The sequence below is a fragment of the Triticum aestivum genome, chromosome 2B (genome assembly GCF_018294505.1).
Source record: "Triticum aestivum cultivar Chinese Spring chromosome 2B, IWGSC CS RefSeq v2.1, whole genome shotgun sequence".
Lineage (NCBI taxonomy): Eukaryota > Viridiplantae > Streptophyta > Magnoliopsida > Poales > Poaceae > Triticum > Triticum aestivum.
This window is the reverse complement of record NC_057798.1, coordinates 32,348,340-32,368,099: the sequence shown is the minus strand read 5'-3', so window position 1 is coordinate 32,368,099 and position 19,760 is coordinate 32,348,340. Positions and strand designations below refer to the sequence as shown.

At 43.4% G+C, this 19,760-nt stretch overlaps 1 protein-coding gene across 1 annotated transcript; it reads right to left on the bottom strand.

The window, feature by feature from the left end:
- Positions 1-6,106: 6,106 nt before the first annotated feature.
- Positions 6,107-7,828, bottom strand: LOC123043307 (putative methyltransferase DDB_G0268948). The gene is made up of 2 exons (XM_044465726.1): positions 7,529-7,828; positions 6,107-7,119 (listed from the first exon to the last, which is right to left on the bottom strand). Exons 1-2 carry the CDS (start codon positions 7,676-7,678, stop codon positions 6,487-6,489), a joined length of 783 nt encoding a protein of 260 aa, XP_044321661.1. The 5' UTR covers positions 7,679-7,828; the 3' UTR covers positions 6,107-6,486.
- Positions 7,829-19,760: the final 11,932 nt, after the last annotated feature.

Sequence of the window (19,760 nt, the reverse complement as noted above, 5' to 3'; positions counted from 1 at the left end):
GACACAAAGAAAGTACATGTGTAAATACAGTAAATCAATAAATGCTAGGAAGTGTATGAACAAATAATATACCATTTTTATTAGATCAACCATCTGGATTAAGCAAATAACCGAAGGCCGATCCATTATCAACCATTCCTCTACGACCACCACCACCTCTAGCACTTGTGCTTCCTCTCCGACCACCACCACCTCTAGCACTTGTGCTTCCTCTCCGACCACAAGCACCTCTAGCACTTGTGCTTGCTTGACCACCACCTCTAGCACTTGTGCCTTCTCGACCACCACCTCTAGCACTTGTGCTAGCTCGACCACCACCTCTAGCACTTGTACTCCCTCTACAAACACTAGCACCTCTAGCACTTGTGCTCCCTCTACGACCACCACTACCACCTCTGACACTTGTGCTCCCTCTACGACCACCACTACCACCTCTTCCACCTCATTCACCATTGGTGCCACCTCCACGACTTGTTTTTCTTTTTTTGGTTTTCCTAATCTTGCATGTCCGCTCATTGTGTCCCCCTTCACCGCACACCCCACAGTTGATAGTGTCAGGAGCCTCCATGAAATGACCACTACCAAATTGTTTCATGCCAGTGTATCCAGCCAGGTCATCCATATCACCCCTGAACCTCTTAGTTCTCCTTCTACCCTTGGTCTCCACCTTCAGAAGAGGGTCTGGCCTAATATGAGGGCCATGGTACTCAGGCCACTGTGATTGGTCCAAGAAAGGGTGAAATCTTGGCGCCCATGTCAACCTAGTAGCTTCCACATGGAACTCTTGCATCCGCACAGTTTTTCCATCACAAACAGGTATGTTTCTCGCCTTCGCCGCCGTTATCAAATGCGAGCATGGCCAATGATACTTACTAGGCCTCTCGCACTGGCACCACCGAGTCTTCAGACGCACCTCAAATGCAGCACCACCATATTGAAAATCGTCTCGTGTTGTGCCACCTGGCTCATCAATTTGATAGATCATTTCAATTCTGTCAAATATGATAACTTGTTGGCGTGAAGACTTGCTTGCTTGTAACTGCAACCATTCATCAACCTTCTCCGGATAATCCTTTTTTTCACATATCCATTTTGCAGTCTCTTCAGAATGCCTCTGAAAGTACTCATTAAGCTTGAAGAAGGTGTACTCCACTATTGCAGTCACCGGCAATGCACGAGCACCCTTCAGCACATTGTTGAAACATTCTACCAGATTGCTCGTCATGTCGCCATATCGCCAACCACCATCGTCATGAGCGCGTGCCCACTTGTGCTTCTCGCTTAAATTCCTAGTTAAGAAGTCTTTTCCCCCTTCGTTCACCGCTGCAAAGAGTTTGTTGTACCGAGCATCGAAACCTTGGGTCGTGAAGGCCACACATACATGGGTAAGGTCTTTGCTGAGCTCCTTGCTCTTACATGCCCGGTAAAAGTTGGCCACAAAATGCCTCATGCACCATCTGTGGTGAAGCTTTGGAAATCCTGGAACAACATGTCCATTGCCTTGAGTATGCCATGGTGCCGGTCCGATATGATGCACACCTCCCTAGCCCCAATCACGTTGTGCCTAACATGACCCATGAACCACTCCCAGTTGTCTTGTTGCTCGGAAGGCACCAAAGCAAATGCACACGGCAACACGTTGTCGTTTGATGAGTGCGCCATTGCTACCATTAGTGTGCCCTTGTATCTACCGGTCAAGAACGTGCCATCTATAGACAAGACCGGACGACAATGCTGGAACGCCTACACACATTGTCCATAACTCCAGAAGGCACGGTGGAACACTCCCTCGTGATCCTCGACCACATGAAACATGCCCGGGTTCTTATGTGCAATTGCGGCCAACAACCTTGGGAGCTGGTTGTATGCTTCTTCATAACCACCATACAACATCCTAATAGCATTTGCCTTTGCCTTCCATGCCTTCCCATACTTGACTTCATAACCAAATTGTTTTTTCACCGTCCGCATGAGAAACCTCACTTTCACAGTGGGATCAAAGCCTATGTCTTTCATCCATTTGTATCCGAGATACTCAGATGTGAGTTGACGATGTGTCGTTCGAAGTCGTTTAGATGGCGGTTTGCACCTATGAGTGGCAACACAACTTTTTAACAACATTCTTCGGTTTCTTTAAGCTTTCTTGCACGAACCTTCCATGGGCATCCTTCTTGCTCACACTTCACGGTGTAACGCAACTTCATGTCGGAGTGCTCAACATAAAATGGCCTATGGTGCCGAATGGCATAGTCAGACAACCAAAACTTCAGCATAGGCAAGCTCAGAAACTTCACTCCTTTCTTCAAATAAGCATCCTCGTCCTCCTTCTCCTCCCTTGGTTCTCCTGGATCCGGGCATGGTGTTGGCTCAATCGCCGTCATTCTCATTCCACCATCAACAACAGCTTTATGGGCAAGGCTAAGATCTTTAAACAAGTGAGTTCTTTTTTCTAAGCCCGTCAACTCAAAGTGGATTTGGTTTTCCTCCTTTGTGAATCAATCCTCGTCTAACTGTTCAACTGGACCATCGTCATTCGAGTCATATGCATATTGACGCCTAAAAGGCAACTCACGATCCATGTCCTTTTGAGCTATGTACGCATCCAAGTCACCAACATCATTACCATGAAACCCTTCCTCTTGCTCTTCGTCATCATCATAAACATCTTCATCATCTTGAATTACTTCGTCACTAGCAATCACCTCAACTTCATTTGCTTGGCTAGTTGGTGGTTGGCTAGAAGCATTGGGGGCATACAACTCAACCTCATTTGGTTCAATAGATGGTACACGGGGACGTGGTTGGCGATAAGCATTGGGGGCATCAACCACAACCCTATGCTCAACAAGTGGCACCATTGTCATCTCGCTCATGTCATCCATTGGGGAAGAGACATGCCGGTTCAAATCAAGTGTAAACCGAGGAGAATCAACCTTGGTGGCAAACAATTCAAGTGACTTGTCTTCCGATTGGGAAACTTATTCCTTGTATACATCCCAATGCAAATCCGAGGTGATAGGCATACTTTTCAAGCGAGATTTGGCTCCAACTCCAACATCATACCTTCCTATTAACTTAACATCAACATTGGTGTCCATCCACTTTAAGGCTTGTCTCACTTTTGCAACAACATCCTCATACCTAGGGCTTGTATCAAAAACCAATGGTTCCTCACCCGTGTCGGCATTGTTACTCAAGAATGCCTCCTTGTCCATGTAATGAACATTAACAAGTCTCTCCATCTAAAAATAACATGAATGCATTTAAGACTTCAATGAGAATTGGTGTTTATCCAAATACATCTCATTATATCCGATTCATATCAACACTAAATTATTGGTGATGTCCACAAAAGTATCACTAATTAACACACACTAAGCAAAGTTAACCCTAATCACTAACTAACCCTAACCCCCAATCTTTCTACTCAACAAGCATATATTCCTACTACACACCATGCATATCACTATATTATCAAAGTTAACCAAGCCATTTACACTAACATAAGGGAGAAAACATGAACTAGGGTTCCACCAATATGTATAAAATGCAACCAAAATAACAAGATTTAACAAAAAATAATTGGATGATTTGGGGGAGATTAGTAAGAGCAACAAAGTGATGGAAAGATCCACCTAAGGGATGCACCTTTTGGAGAGGATTTGAGGGGGAGCTTGAGGGGTAGGAGAGAGTATGAGAGCTCCAAGTGTTCTTCAAGTTCGGGTTGTGGATTGGGGAAAGTGTGTGGGGTGGGTCTCACACACTCTCCCGGGGGTTATCTAGTTACCAGGGCCAGACGCCAGGGTCCTTGGCGTCTGGCCCCTTTGCCACGTCAGCAGGTCAACGGGCAGGCAGGCAGTGCGGGCCATGGGCCAGACGCCAGGGTTCGTGGCGTCTGCTTCGCAACCCAGACGTCAGGGATGTTGGCGTCTCCCAAAGAGGTCAGAAACGAAAAAAATTTCAAAGCGAGGTCAAATCGGGATTTTGTTAGGCTTTTAGGTCATAACAGTAATTTTGTCCTTGTTCCTCATGTCTCCGCATGCAACACTGAATATCCTTCGCTTACACCAATGATTTGTCAGGTCGGCTAGTATTATCTAGCTAGCTCGAATCAGCTGATCAGTCCGACATGCAACTGCAAGACCGTATTATCAACTAAACTACACTAGCAAGCAATACTCCACAGTCCACAGGCACAGGCAAGACTATTTTTTCCGTGTTCTCCTCTAGGCTGGCCCGCCCAGTTTTTATTTTCCATTATCCACCGCTGCGGCTAACTACTCTACAGAAAAAGGAATGATAATGCATGCGTACAACAGCTCGAAGTGTACGTATGTAAGCCATCAAAGAAATGAATAAAGCACAGCCTACTATACAGATACACGCATGTGCTAAAAATCGTATCTAAATTGTATAATCTCTCAACTTTTTGGCACATCCGGCAATCGAATGCAGTAGAGCATGAAAATAACCACAGTCCAACAAAAAGGTAAGTTTTCAAAGAGTAATGAGCTAGCGGCATTGGTATTACCCTTCAAAAAAAGGAAAGAAAAAAATCAAATAAAATAAACACAAAAATTGCACACAGTTTACACAGAAATTGCGCATACTCATAATATGCAAGAATAAACATATAATAATGAAAGTTTCAAAAGAAAGTATTCTAAGAAGGAATGAATTAGTGGCATGGTGTTACCCTTCAAAAGAAAGAAGAGTGTCAAACAAAGAATAAAAAAAATTGCACAATATATATAAAAAAATTACGCTTTTTAAATATATGCGAGAATAAGCACAAAATAGTGGATTGTTTCTTAGAAAATTGCGCTTTCTAAAAATAAGCACACAATAGTGGATTTTTTTGCAGAAACAATATTCATCAGAAGAATTAATTAGAGGCATTGGTATTACTCTTAAAGAAGAAACAAAAGCTAAAAAAAATCAAATAATTAAATATTCTATGAAATAATGAATTATTGGCTTTGGTATTACCCTTTAAGAAGAAAGAAAAAAAACACAAAAAATACAATCTAAAACAAACAACGACAAATGCACACAATAGGCACAAAAATTGCGCTTTTCAAAAATATGAAAGAATAGGCATATAATAGTGGAATTTTCATAGAAAAAGGAAGATCGAATTTGTGACATTGGTATTACCCTTAAAGAAGAAAGGAACTGAACAAAACTTAAAATAAAATCAAGATAATGAAGGTTCATAAGAAAGAATGGATTAGTTGCTTTGGTAATATCATTAAAGCAGAAAGCAAATGAAACAAAAGCTAAAACAATAAAATATGAAATTTTCTAAGAAAGAGTGAATTAATGGGTTTGGTATTACCCTTTAAAAACAAAGAAAATCAAATAAAAACTAAAGTGTAATAAAATAATGAAGTATTTTAAGGATGAATGAACTATTGGCATTGGTATTTACCCTTTAAGTAGAAAGAAAGGTAAAACAAAAAAAATGAAAAATCTGCACAAAATATACACTAAAATTGCGCATATTGAAAATATGCAAGAATAAGCATACAATAGTGCAATTATGGCAAACAAAAGTTTTCTAAGAAGCAATGAATTAGTGGCATTGGTGTTACCCATAAAGAAGAAAGAAAATAAAATAAAAACTAGAATAAAATCAAAACAATAAATTTTTATAAGAAAGAATTAATTAGTTGCATTGTTATTACCCTTTGAGAGGAAAGAAAATTAAGAAAAACTTACACACAACTTTACACTAATTTGCACTTTTCATAATATGCAAACAACAATTATATACTAGTGCAGTTTTTGCACATATTATATATAGTATTTATGTACATACATTTACACCCAACCAACATCCTAACAATACCCACAAAATAAAATTCTAAAACCGACTAATAAAAAAAGAAAAAAGAAAAGTAAAAAACAAATAAAAACAGAAAAAAAAGATAGACAAAAACAGAAGAAGATAGAGGAAGGCTGGGTCGTCATACGGGCTGATGGGCTTCAGCCTGCTAAGGTTTGACTGGCCCAAAACACTGGTCAGTTGAATTCCCAGCCCAAATCAGACACAACACACAACAGAAAAAAAATCAGAAGCGCGGATCTTGAAGCAGCAATCAACTGTCAGAAAAATCGACTGGCCTTAATTCAATATTCAGGCAACTTACATATAGCTAAACTGGCAAAAATAACATTCATATACGATAGACCAAGGTAACATCCACAGCTTACAATTATTTGTCTAGAAAATGGGATGGATACTAGGAATACCATTTGTTACACGCTGAATTTGGAATATGAATAGGAGGGGATGGTAGTAGTAGGATGCCAAAAATCACTTCGTCCTGTAAAAAAGAGCGTGGAATGCAAATAAAATGGTCCAGCGGCGGCACACGTACGCTGGTCGGCATTTTGCACCATCTTCACTTCGTCACGTGAAGACTTGAAAGCGTGGCTTTCTCAAGGCCACTTGCATCATCATGCCGCATCTGTAGGTGATTCTCAAGGCCTCACCTTGCCGATCCTGAGGAAGATGGGGTACGTCACCGTCTTGACCTCCTGGCGGTCGCCGCCCCACGCGTCGGCGAACTCCCGCACAGTCTCGTCGTCGAGCAGCTCGACGCCATTGTCCTTGGCGGTCTGGTACGCGGACCAGGACTTGATGTAGGTGAAGTAGTCGTCGAGGTCCATGCGGCGCTCGGTGGAGAACTCGAAGGGGCCAGTGTGGGTCTCGCCGTCGACGGGGTCGAAGGGGAAGTAGGCGCTGCGGTACTCGTCGTCGACCATCTTCCGGTTGGGAGCCCAGTGGGGCTGGGAGCCGTCGTAGAGGCGCCAGAAGACGGCGTCGACGGCGGCGCCCACGCGGGGCTCCGTGTAGCACCATGCGGCGAGGACGCCGTGCGCGCGCAGGAGGGAGCGGGTCTGCGCGTAGAAGCGCGGCAGGTCGAGCCAGTGGAAGGCCTGCGCCACGGTGACCACGTCGACGGTGCCCGGCGGCGCGACGGCCGCGTGGATGCCCTCGAGCGGCAGGTCCGCCGGGGTGTGGGCGTAGCGCACGTTGGGGAGCGCCCGCGCGTAGGCCAGCTGCTGCGCGCTCGTGTCCGTGCCCACCACCTTCTTGTACAGCTTCGCCAGCTGCATGCGTTGCAGCCACACGCACGAGAAGCCAGGACAAGTCAATTGCTGTACTACAAAGTCTATCTATCTGGATTCCACTAGAAATTGCTGATGTTGAATGCAAGAAATGGTTGGAGGTAGTGAGATATAGTACGATTCCACTAGCTAGCTAAAAAGGGGATGCTGATCGAGTGGCTGCAACGATTCAGCATGGGTCCATGGAAAGGAACGTCGGCATAAAAAGGCACATATATGTTGATTGTAAATTGCTGGAGACTAGTCCGTAAAAGATTCAAAGGCAGCTACAGCTCCATGACAAGTCAAAATCTCTATACTACCGTGGCTTCGCTATGGAGAAAGCAAGGAGGAAGAGAAACTCATGGACGGCAGGGATGGAGAGAGGTGGGACTTGGGGAGGGAGGCTCACCGAGACCGCGGCCTGGCCGCTGCCGGTGCCGACGTCCCACGCGAGGTCGTGGCGCGCCGTCTTGGACGCGATGAACTGGAAGAGCTCCGCCGGGTAGTCGGGCCGCGCCGCCGCGTAGTGCTTCGCCTGCTTCAGGAACAGGTTCGCCATCTTTCTCCCTCTCGCTCGCTCGTGCGCGCTCGTGTGTGTTCGTTGCCTGTGGGCTGAAGGGAGGAGATGGATGCTTATTTTTCTATGATGATGATACTTTGTGTCCACTGCACGTAGTACTTTATAGAGAGGTTCGGCTTGGACGTGCTTTCTTGGCAAATACGTGCCATGCTTTCTTCCCAAGCTATCTCCTGACTCCTCACTGGATCCGGTTGGTTGGAGCGTCGTGGAGAACAAGTTCGCTCGCACGTGTCTTGTGTTGCCACAGGAAAGTTCGTGCAAACTTCCTCTTGGTTTGTCCTCAGATACGCCCCGCCCTGGGCGAGTCTTTTTCCTCCCACTCGTTGCATTGCAGCCCAGGCAAACTCTTGCGATCTCTCACCGAATCCCATCCGCGCCGCCACTGCATCTCTTTTCTCTGGCTCCAGGGAAGTTCACGTTGCCCCCTAGATTTATCCTTAAGAGTGTTTTTTTTTCTTCTTTTTGGGGGTGAAAATCTATCCTATGCTCAAAAAAAACTCTACACTTTTATGTAGTTCAACCGGAAAACCTTTATCCTTTCAAAGCTCACTTTCATTTCATTTTTTAGATAAAGCAATCACCATATTCACACAACAAATGGCATCGAAGAAATATTTCTTCCGCTATGGTTCCTTCTTCATTAAGGATGGCTCAGAAATTAGATTCTTGGAGGATAAGTGACAAGGTAATGCTACACTCCATGAACAATATCCAGCCCTATACAATATTGTGCTTCACAAGGGTGATGCTATCGCCAAGGTTTTGGAATCATTTCCGCCAAATGTGATGTTCAGAAGGGATTTAATTGGACCTAGACTCTAATCATGGAACATACTACTCCAGCGGCTAGCCACGGTACATTTGTCACAAGGGTCCGATGTATTTCGTTGGAACCTACATGGGAATGGGAAATTCTCAGTGGATTCTATGTATAGAGCTTTGATCCAGTCTACCGTGTCGGTTGATATTAATAAGAAGATCTGGAAGATGAACATACCTCTTAAGAATAAAATCTTTGCATATATCTTCGTCACGGAGTCATTCTTGCAAAAGATAACCTGGTTAAGAGGAATTGGCATGGAAGTACACAATGTGTCTTTTGTCCGCATGATGAGATAATAAAACATTTATTCTTCCAATGTAAATTGGCTCTTTCTATATGGTCAGTCATCCAAATAGCTTTTGTCTTGTATCCTCCTTGTAGTGTTGCTAATATATTTGGCAACTGGCTACATGAGATTGATCAGAAGTTTAGAATTCTTTTCAGGGTGGGAGCGCTTGCCGTGATTTGGTCGCTTTGGCTATGTAGAAATGATAAGGTTTTTAGTAATAAAAGTACTTCTCTTATGCAGGTTATCTACAGATGTTCCTGGACTCTTCGTTTATGGTCCTCTCTACAATGAGTGGAGATTCGAGACCTATTTATGGAGGTGTCTACACGATTGGAGGCTACGGCGAGGGATATTTTTATCCAACGTGGGTGGCAGCATGATCTTAGGATTGGGCCACCTTCAGTTTAGGCATTATACAAGATTCATTTTTCCTTGTATATTGCCTTATTCTTTTATTTTGGCTTGTTGTGAGGATTTTATAGGTTGTGTGCATCTTAATTATGCAGAGGCCGGGTTTAATGCTTAAACCTTTTAAGTAATAAAGCGCCCCTTTTCAAAAAAAAATCACACAACAAATACAAGTGCATGAAAGAGAAAATAGGTTTAAAGAAAAATGGTGATGCAATACTCCTAGCTTGGAGGAGGCTTACTTGTCGGCGAGGGACACTATTACTTGAAAGGACTATGATTGATACCCTATACTTGTGCATGATCAATACTCTTTTCTGGCGCCGTTGCAAAGGAGTGAAGCGCTTCTGGTAAGTAGAAATTGGTAAGGGAAAATTATTACTACGTGCTGAAATTTATTGTCACTTGTTACTATGGAGAACCATCCTTGGATGGGTTTGTTCGGGGTATCTTCGCCTTGATTGGAAGCACAATTAGTGGCTCCTCAACCTACTGCACCTACTGAAAATATTGGTTATGAAATTCCTTTGGGTATGATAGAACAACTGCTGGCTAATCCTTATGCAGGAGATGGAACTGAACATCCTGATATGTACATGATATATGTGGATGAAATTTGTGGATCATTTAAGTTTGCAGGTTTATCCAGAGATGAAGCTAAGAAGAATGTTTTCCCTTTATCATTGAAGGGAAAATCATTCAGATGGTATAGACTATGCGATGATATTGGATCTAGGAACTGGAATCGATTGAAATTGAAATTTTAAAAAAAGCATTATCCTATGCTTCTAGTTCATCGTGATCGGAATTATATATATAATTTTTTGCCTCGTGAAGGAGAAAGTATCACTCTAGCTTGGGCGAGGCATAATTCAATGTTATATTTATGCTCCAATCATGAGCTCTCTAGGGAAATTAGTATTCAGAATTTTTATGCTCAAGTTTCTCATGATTATCGATCCATGCTCAATACTTCTTGCACTGGTTCTTTTATGAAGAAGACTATTGAATTCAAGTGGGACCTTCTAGAAAGTATTTAACGCAACTCTGAAGATTGAGAACTCAATGAAGGTAAAGAGTCAGGTATTAAGCTTGAATCTAATTGTGTTAAATATTTTATAAGTACCGATGCTTTTCACAAGTTTAGCACTAAATATGGACTTGACTCAGAGATAGTAGCCTCCTTTTGTGAATCTTTTGCTACCCATGTTGATCTCCCTAAGGAGAAGTGGTTTAAATATCATCCTCCTATTAAAGAATTAATTAAAGAACCAGCCATAGATAAAGATGAAACTATTATTTACAATGTTGATGCATTTGTGTCTACTGCTTATAATGAAAAACCACCTTTCCCTCTTAGGATAAAAAAACATGCTAAGGCTTCAACTGTGGTTCGCAAAACTAATATTAAAGCACCTAAATCTGCTGGACAAATTAAAGTAGAACCTAGTGTTGCTATGGTTAAATATCTCCTGGTAGAATATATTAATGTGCATGTTATTTACTTCCGCGATGAAGCTGCTAGAATTGCTAAAATTGATGAAAAAGATAAACATAGACCTATTGTTGGCATGCCTGTTGTCTCGGGTAAAATAGGAGATCATTGTTAACATGGTTTATGTGAGTGCCATTCCTTTTATCTTATACTAAGACATTATGAATGACATAGCACCCGCTAAAATAGAAGACATAAATGTTACTATTAAACTTGCTAATAGAGACACCATCACACCACCTGCGATTGTTAGATATGTTGAAGTCTTGTGTGGGAAAATAAAATACCTTACTGATTTTCTAGTTCTTGGTTCCCCACAAGATGATTTTTGTCCCATTATCTTTGGTAGACCTTTCTTGAACACCGTTAATGCTAAAATAGATTGTGAAAAACAAATTGTCGGTGTTTGCTTTGGTGATGAGTCTCATGAGTTTAATTTCTCCAAGTTTAGTAGATAACCCCATAAGAAAGAATTACCTAGTAAGGATGAAATAATTTGTCTTGCTTCTATTGCCGTGCCTCCTACTGATCCACTAGAACAATACTTGCTAGACCATGAAAATGCTATGCATATGCATGAAAGAAATTAAATAGATAAAAAATTCTTTGAACAACGACCTCTGCTCAAACACAATTTTCCTATTGAAACACTAGGAGGTCCTCCTCCACCTAAAGGTGATCATGTGTTTTAATTAAAACCATTGCCTGGCACTTTGAAATATGCTTATATCGATGAGAAAAACATATATCATGTCATTATTGGTGCTAATCTCTCAGAGCATGAAGAAGAAAGATTATTGAAAATTCCAAAGAAGCACCGTGCTGCCATTGGATATACTCTCGATGATCTTAAGGACATTAGTCACACTCTCTGTCAGCACTAGATTAATATGAAACCTGATGCTAAACCCGTTGTTGATCATCACTGACGTTTGAATCCTAAGATGAAAGAAGTGGTAAGAACTAAAATATTAAAACTTCTAGAAGCAGGTATAATCTATCCCATAGCTAATAGCAGATGGGTAAGTCCCATTCATTGTGTCCCTAAGAAGGGAGGTATTACTGTTGTTCCTAATGATAAAAATGAACTTATTCCTCAAAGAATTTTTATTGGTTATAGAATGGTAATTGATTCTAGAAAACTAAATACATCAACTATAAATGATCATTACCCTTTGTCTTTTATTGATCAAATGTTGGAAAGATTATCTAAGAAAACTCGCTTTTGTTTTCTTGATGGATATTCTTGTTTTTCTCAAATACCTGTTTCACAACCTGATCACGAGAAAACCACCTTTACTTGCCCTTTTAGAACTTATGCGTATAGACGTATGCCGTTTGGTCTATGCAATGCACCTACTACCTATCAAAGATGTATGACTTGTATATTCTTCGATTTTTGTGAAAAGATTGCTGAGGTTTTCATGGATAAATTTTCTGTTTATGGAAATTCTTTTGATGATTGCTTGAGCAACCTTGATCGAGTTTTACAGAGATGTGAGCAAAGTAATCTTGTCTTAAATTGGGAGAAGTGCCACTTTATGGTTAATGAAGGTATTGTCTTGGCGAATAAAATTTCTAAACGAGGTATTGAGGTGGATAAAGCTAAAGTTGATGCAATTGAGAAAATGACATATTATAAAGATATTAAAGGTATTTGTAGTTTCCTTGGTCATGATGGTTTCTATAGGAGATTTATTAAACATTTCTCTAAAATATCTAGGCCTCTTACAAATCTTTTATAGAAGGATGTTCCATTTGTTTTTGATGATGACTGTTTATAAGCCTTCAAAACACTTAAGAAAGCCTTAACTTCTGCACATATCGTTCAACCACCCGATTGGAAGTTGCCTTTTGAAAGCATGTGTGATGCTAGTGATTATGCTGTTGGTGTTGTTCTAGGATAAAGAGTTGATAAGAAATTGAATGTTATTAATTATGCTATCAAAACTTTAGCCAGTGCTCAAAGAACTTATGCTACTACTGAAAAATAATTTTTAGCAGTTGTGTTTGCTTGTGACAAATTTAAATCTTATATTGTTGATTGCAAAGTAATTGTTCACACTGATCACGCTGCTATTAAATATCTTGTGGAAAAGAAAGATGCTAAACCTAGGCTCGTTAGGTGGATTCTTTTGCTACAAGAATTTGATTTACATATTGTAGATAGAAAAGGAGATGAGAACCCCATAGCTGAGAACGTGTCTAGGCTAGAGAATATTCTTGATGATCCACTACCTATTCATTATAGATTTCCGGATGAACAACTAGCTGCAGTAAATGTTTCTCATAATACTCCTTGGTATGCTGACTACGTTAATTATATTGTTGCTACATACCACCTAGCTTCACATATCAACAAAACAAAAAATTCTTCTACGATTCAAGACATTACTTTTGGGATGACCCACATCTTTATAAAGAAGGAGTAGATGGTATTATGAGATGTTGTGTACCTGAGCATGAACAGGAACAAATCCTATGGAAATGTCACTCTAAAGCGTATGGAGGGCACCATGCGGGAGATAGAACTGCTCACAAGGTATTGGAATCTAGTTTTTATTGGCCTACTCTTGTCAAGGATGCCCGTAAGTTTGTTTTATCTTGGGTTGAATGTCAAAGAATTGATAATATCGGTAAGTGTCAAGAAATGCCTATGAATTATTCACTTGTCACTACTAGGGAAAACCTTATACACAGAATCTTAGCAGCAGCGCGACACAAAAAGGATCGCTACTGCTAATTAGCAGTGGCATTGGTAAGCAAAACCCGCTACTGATACATATTTAGCAGTAGCGTGTGCTGGATAAACCGCGCTGCTATAAATATCGACCGACAGTACCCACCAACCTAAGTTTAGCAGCAGCGCGGTGTCACGACACGTGCTACTGCTAACACAATAGTAGTAGCGCGCTTTTTACTCAGGTCATTGCTGCAAATTTTGCAATTGGGCACACAGTTGGCCCCGCTTAGCAGTAGTGCGTGTGGGGAAAGCGCGTTGCTGCTACGCTCTTATCAGTATCGCGTTTTCCCTCCCGCACTACTGCTAAGACGCAACACACGACCACCTTTCCCACTCGTCCTCCCCTCCCCCATCTCCTCTCTTCCCTTTCCCCTACCTCCCACATCCTCCCTCTCTCACTCTTCTTCCTCCTCAATACTTCTCCCCCCATTACTCTCCCTCTTCTACCTACCTTTCTCTCTCTTCATTACTCCTAGCTAATTACCACTACTAGGGAAAAGCCTATACACAGAATCTTAGCAGCAGCGTGGCTCAAAAAGGAGCACTGCTGCTAATTATCAGTAGCGCGGGTGGGTAAAACTCACTACTGACAAGCGTTTAGCAGTAGCGCGCTTGGTGTTACCCGCGCTGCTACAAATATTGACCGACAGTGCCCCCCAAACTCCATTTAGTAGCAGCACGGTCCCGCGAGCCGCACTACTTCTATGGATTTAGTAGTAGCGCGTTTTTATGAGGTCGCTGCTGCTAATTTTCAAATGGGACACACTTTTTGTCCTGGTTAGTAGTCGCGCTTCTGCCAAAAACGCGCTGCTACTACTTTCGTATCAGCAGCGCGTTTTACGTCCCGCGCTACTGCCAATCCGCACCAACCCACCACCTTTTTCCCACCCGTCCCCTCCCCTCCCCCCTCTTTTCCCTTTCCCCTACCTCCCACATCCTCCCACTCTCACTCTTCTTCTTCCTCAACACTTCTCCCCCATTACTCTCCCTCTTCTACCTACCTTTCTCTCTCTTCATTACTCCTACCTAACAACACCATCTCCATTAATGCATCTCCTTTCTATTTTTCCATCCCCCTCCACTAGTAGTATTTGTCTCCTCCCAAATTAGGTAGCTAGGTAGATGTAGCATTTAGTTAAGTGACCTATTTGCCCCCTAACTAGATCTATCTTTGTCAAGAAGAGCTTTGGGCACTTTTGGTCTCCCTACATCATCATCTCATCACCGTGCTCGATCTCGAGATAGAGGTGATGAAAATTTCATGCTTTTGCAAAATGGAAATATGTTTATGTGTGTGTGATATGTTTGTGGAAATTGTGAGTGTGGCATGAGTTGACGCCAAATTGTTCTTTTGAGTTGCCTATGTTTTGCCGAAATGTCGATTTATTTCCGTTTCGGCGAATTCCGGGCAAACTCTAGATCCATATATGTCCTATTTTTAGGGAAGGTCATGCTGAATTTTTCTATGACTTTGATGCATGCACGCATTTTTATAATCAATTTTTTTTATTATTACCGTGTAGACGTTCATGATGGTCAGTGGAACGATGGTGGACAGGTGATTGCGGTCGGCGGTGCAGGACATGAAAGAAAATAACCTGACAGAGGTTTTATATCCGTGTCGAAAATGCAAAGGAATAGTTTGGCTCGACCCCTATGACGATGGTCGTGTAGAAGCGCACCTGCTCATGACTGGTTTTATGGATGGCTATACTCGGTGGATAACTGAAGATGAGGATGACGATGTTGAGGATGCCGACGGGGCAGGCAATGATGACACGGGGCAAGACGAAGAGATGATCGATAATGGCGGCGGAGAAGGGGCCGGACATGGCGGAGGAGAAGGGGCCGGACATGGCAGCGGAGAGAACGACATGGACTCCACGCAGCAGAGTTCGTCGGTACTAAGTTGAATCGTGTGGGACCCTCATGTTCAAGCATTGCTTCGCAATGAGACGAGTACTTAGAGAGCTGCTTCTAGAGAGGAGGCTAAGTTGGAGCAACTGGTGGTAGACTCGAACACTCCATTGTATGATGGTTGCAATCCTGAGGTGACCCACTTGAGTTTCACGCCCCAACTCCTGAAGACGAAGGCTAAAAACAAATGGACCGACACTAGCCTCGATGAGCATCTCAAGTACCTAAAGGATGTTCTTCCCGCGGGTAATCTATGTCCAACTAGTGTTGGTGAGGCCAAGAAGATCATATGCCCTCTTGATCTGCCACACGTTAGATACCATGCATGCATCAATGATTGCATAATTGATCAGAAGGAGCATGCGGAAAAAACAAGCTGTCCGGTGTGCAATGCTTCTCGATACAAGAAGGCCGGGAAGAAATGTCCCCAGAAAGTTGTATGGTACTTACGGATCACTCCCCATCTCCAGAGGTATTTTTTAGATCCCAAGGAAGCAAAGCTAATGCGCTGGCACAGGAGAGGAAGAAGCCCGATGATGGAGATGATCCGAAGCTGAGACACGTGAAGGATGGAAGCCAGTGGAGAGCGTTGAACAACTTCTATCGGTATTTTGAATGTGATGCAAGGAACATCGTGCTTGGCGCGTGTACCGATGGCATGAATCCGTTTGGCAACCAGAACACCAACCATAGCACATGGCCCATGTTTGTATGGATGTACAACCTCCCCCCTGGTTGTGTATGAAGTCGAAGTACATTCACATGTGCATGCTTATTCAAGGGCCGAAACAACCAGGAAATAATATTAATTTGTATCTTGGGCTACTTCAAGAGGAGTTAGACACGTTATGGAAAACACCGGCCAAGACATGGGACGCCAGCAAAGGCGAGTATTTCAACATGAGAGCCGCGCTGATCACGACAGTGCAGGACTATGTCGGTTACGGATATGTGGCAGGCTAGGTGTGCCATGGATATTGCGGATGCATGCAGTGCATGGATGACACGAGGTCTCAGCAGCTAACGTCAAGGAAAGATGGTGGGTCTGGGAAAATCGTGTACACGGGGCATCGAAGATGGCTTGAACAGGACGACTGGTGGAGAAACCGTGGAGATCTATTCAATGGTCACGCAGCATCGTGGACCTCCACGTAAGTGGAGTGGTGCCGAAATCGATGAGCTGTTGAAAAACTGGAAGGAGTGCCCCGCGCCGGGAAAGACGATGAGAAAGGCGCCGGAGCCGCTGCTGAAGGTATGGAAGACGAGGTCTGTGTTCTGTGACTTGGAGTTCTGGCACAAACTCGATACACCTCATTGCCTTGATCAAATGCATATCTGTAAGAATGTCCTTGAGAGCTTGCTCGCAACACTGATGAACATGCCGGATAAGGCCAAGGATGGGCCGAAGGCAAGAAAAGACTTGCACGATTTGAAAATCAGGGAAGATCTACACATGCCGCCCCGTAAAATGTCAGACGAGACAGAGACGGAGACAGTGGCACGGGAGAAGAAGGGAAAGAAAATAAAGAAAGAGGATTATTGCCCCCCTTCTTGCTTCAGCTTAAGTCAGGCTGAGATCAATACCTTCTTTAAGTGCCTTACCGGAGTCAAAGTTAGTTCCGGTTACTGTGGCAAGATAAGCAGATATCTAGACACGGACAAGAAAAGGTTCAGCGGGATGAAGTCTCATGACTGTCATGTGATGACGACGCAGATACTACATGTTGCCCTTAGAGGGATAATGGACAAGCACGTCCGTGACACGCTTATTGGTCTCTGCAACTTTTTCGACATCATCTCTCGAAAGTCGATCAGTGTGAAGCAGCTCCAAAGGCTACAAGAAGAGATCGTTGTGATACTGAATGAGCTTGAGATGTACTTCCCGCCCGCGTTCTTTGACGTGATGGTGCATCTGTGTGTCCATATTGTGGATGACATAATAGACCTGGGGCCGTCATTCCTGCACAACATGATGCCGTTTGAGAGGATGAATGGGATCATCAAAGGATTCGTTCGTAACATGTCCCGTCCGGATGGAAGCATCGTCCAGGGATATTTGGCACAAGAGTGCATCTCTTTCTGTGAGAATTTTCTATATGGCGCAGACCAGCCGCCTGGTGTTAGTGTTGGTTTGCCCGTTAACAAGCACGATGGGAGGCTCGAAGGAGATGGTCACTGCAACGGTCGCAGGGAACTGCACGTGGCATACTCAGATCGATGCAGCGACTTTGACAGAGCAAACTTGGTAGTGCTATAACACCTAGACGAGGTAGATCCTTTCATGGCACTGCACAAAGAAATTATCGCATAGAAGTATCGTGACCGGGTGGTATGCAGGACGGACGCCGAAGTTACTAGAGAGCACAACTCCACTTTCCTGCATTGGTTCAAACAACATATTATTGCTAATCCCCCGGAGAAGGGCTCTAAGGACGGATTGCTCATATACGCCTTAGCACATGGCCCCTCGCCCAACCTCGTAACCTATCAGGCATATGATATCAATGGATACACGTTCTACACGGAGGCCAAAGATATGGATAGTGATGATCAGAACTTAGGGGTGACGATGGAATGCATGAACGACAGCGACAAAGGCGCAACTGAACGATTTTATGGAAGGGCCGAGGAGATCTGGGAGCTTTACTACTCTGGACTGCACAACACGATGATGTTCCGTGTCAGATGGGCTAAGAATGTCGAAAGAGAAAGCCGGATTTTCACTACCATGACTATACCCGACGCCAAGAGCGCTACCGTGAACGCTAACGCAAAAAACGAACCATGGGTACACGCTAAGCACGTGACACAATGCTTCTTCATAACTGACTCGCGCAATCCCAGTCGTGTTATCGTGAGGAGAGGCAAAAGGAACATCATTGGAATGGATGGAGTCGCCAACGAGGAAGACTATGATCAGTACGACAACCCAATGAGGGAAGATGACGATGATGATGAAGTATACGTCAAAAGAAGAATCAATACTATATTACCTAAGAAAAATCATACTCCATGGAAAAGGCAAAGTCACAATGAGGGGCTCAATTATTCTTCGACGAACAAGAAGGGAAAGACGCTGACTCAAAAAGGAAAATGTCAGCACTGAGGAAACGTATGTTATCGGTCAAATGATGTAATATATATATATATATATGTTCCTATTTTGTATACACACTTAGCCATTATTATGCATGGGTCCAATGATGTAATATATATGTTCCTATTTTGCATACATATTTAACCATCAAACGATGCAATATATATCGCCCTCCCTTCGTTCACTGCCCTCGGGAAATAAAAGTGGGATAAAATAAAGGAAAAGAAAAAGGAAAACTGGCAGTAGCGAAGGTAGTAGCAGCGCGTTTTGTCTAAACTGCTACAGCTATTGAAGTTAGTAGTAACACATTTCGTATAAAGCGCTACACCTACTGAAGGTAGTAGCAACGCGTTTTGTCCAAATGCGCTACTGCTACGTCCACTTAACCCAAAATTCTCACTCGCCCTGCTTCATCCCGCCTTTTCCCCACAAATCCCCACTCTCTCTTCCCCCGTCGCATCGCCGCGCCCGACCCGGCCCCGGCGCTCACCCCCGACTCCGGCGCCGGCGCTAGCCCCCGACCCGGCCCTCGCCCCTGACCCCGACCCCGGCGCTCGCCCTCGACCTGGCCCTCGCCCCCGACCCGTCGGCCCTCGCCTCCTTCGTCTCCCCTCCCGGCCGTCGTCGGGCCTGCCTCCTAGACCCTGCACCCTCTGTAAACCCCCTCCCTCTCTCTCTGCTAGGGTTCTTCGGTTAATTTACTAAGGTTTTAGTTAGGGCAGTATGTTAACTAGGTTATCTATTTAGTTATGAATTTAGCTAGGTTTCAAAATTAGCTGAATTTATATGCAAATTTGAACTGGACATGTGATATGTGCATATGTCATGTTCTGGACATGTCATGTTTGGAAAATGATCCGAGTGGCCTATGTTATGCCGGAATGTTGATTCATTTCCGTTCCGGTGAATTTCAGGTGCTCGATATGTCCATTTTTTTAGCAAAGGTCATGCCGAAATTTCCCGTGAATAAAGGCATGATTTGTGCTACATAGTTGGCATATCGAGTGCTGGCACATAGATTTCTTTTTATGTCATTTCTCATTTATTCATACTTTTAGAAATAAATGAGGACACTTAGTCATAGGAAACATGTCGAACAACGAAGAAACTGGGCCTTCTTACCAAGATGCAGACGAGATGGATTATGAGGGTGAACAAGAATACCTCGACTATTTGACTAATAAGCAAGGTTTGCAGGTCGGCCTCGATGATGGTACTGACGCCGACATCGACACCGACGGCGCCGGCACCGATGGCGGCACCGAGACCGATGGGGAAGGTACCGGCGG

What these genes read in the sequence shown, in the direction of transcription:
- LOC123043307 (XM_044465726.1), bottom strand. Translation starts at nt 7,678, where the DNA reads ATGGCGAACCTGTTCCTGAAGCAGGCGAAGCACTACGCGGCGGCGCGG. An exon ending in GCGGCCAGGCCGCGGTCTCG is followed by an intron (nt 7,120 to 7,528) that starts GTGAGCCTCCCT and finishes CAACGCATGCAG; the next exon opens with CTGGCGAAGCTGTACAAGAA.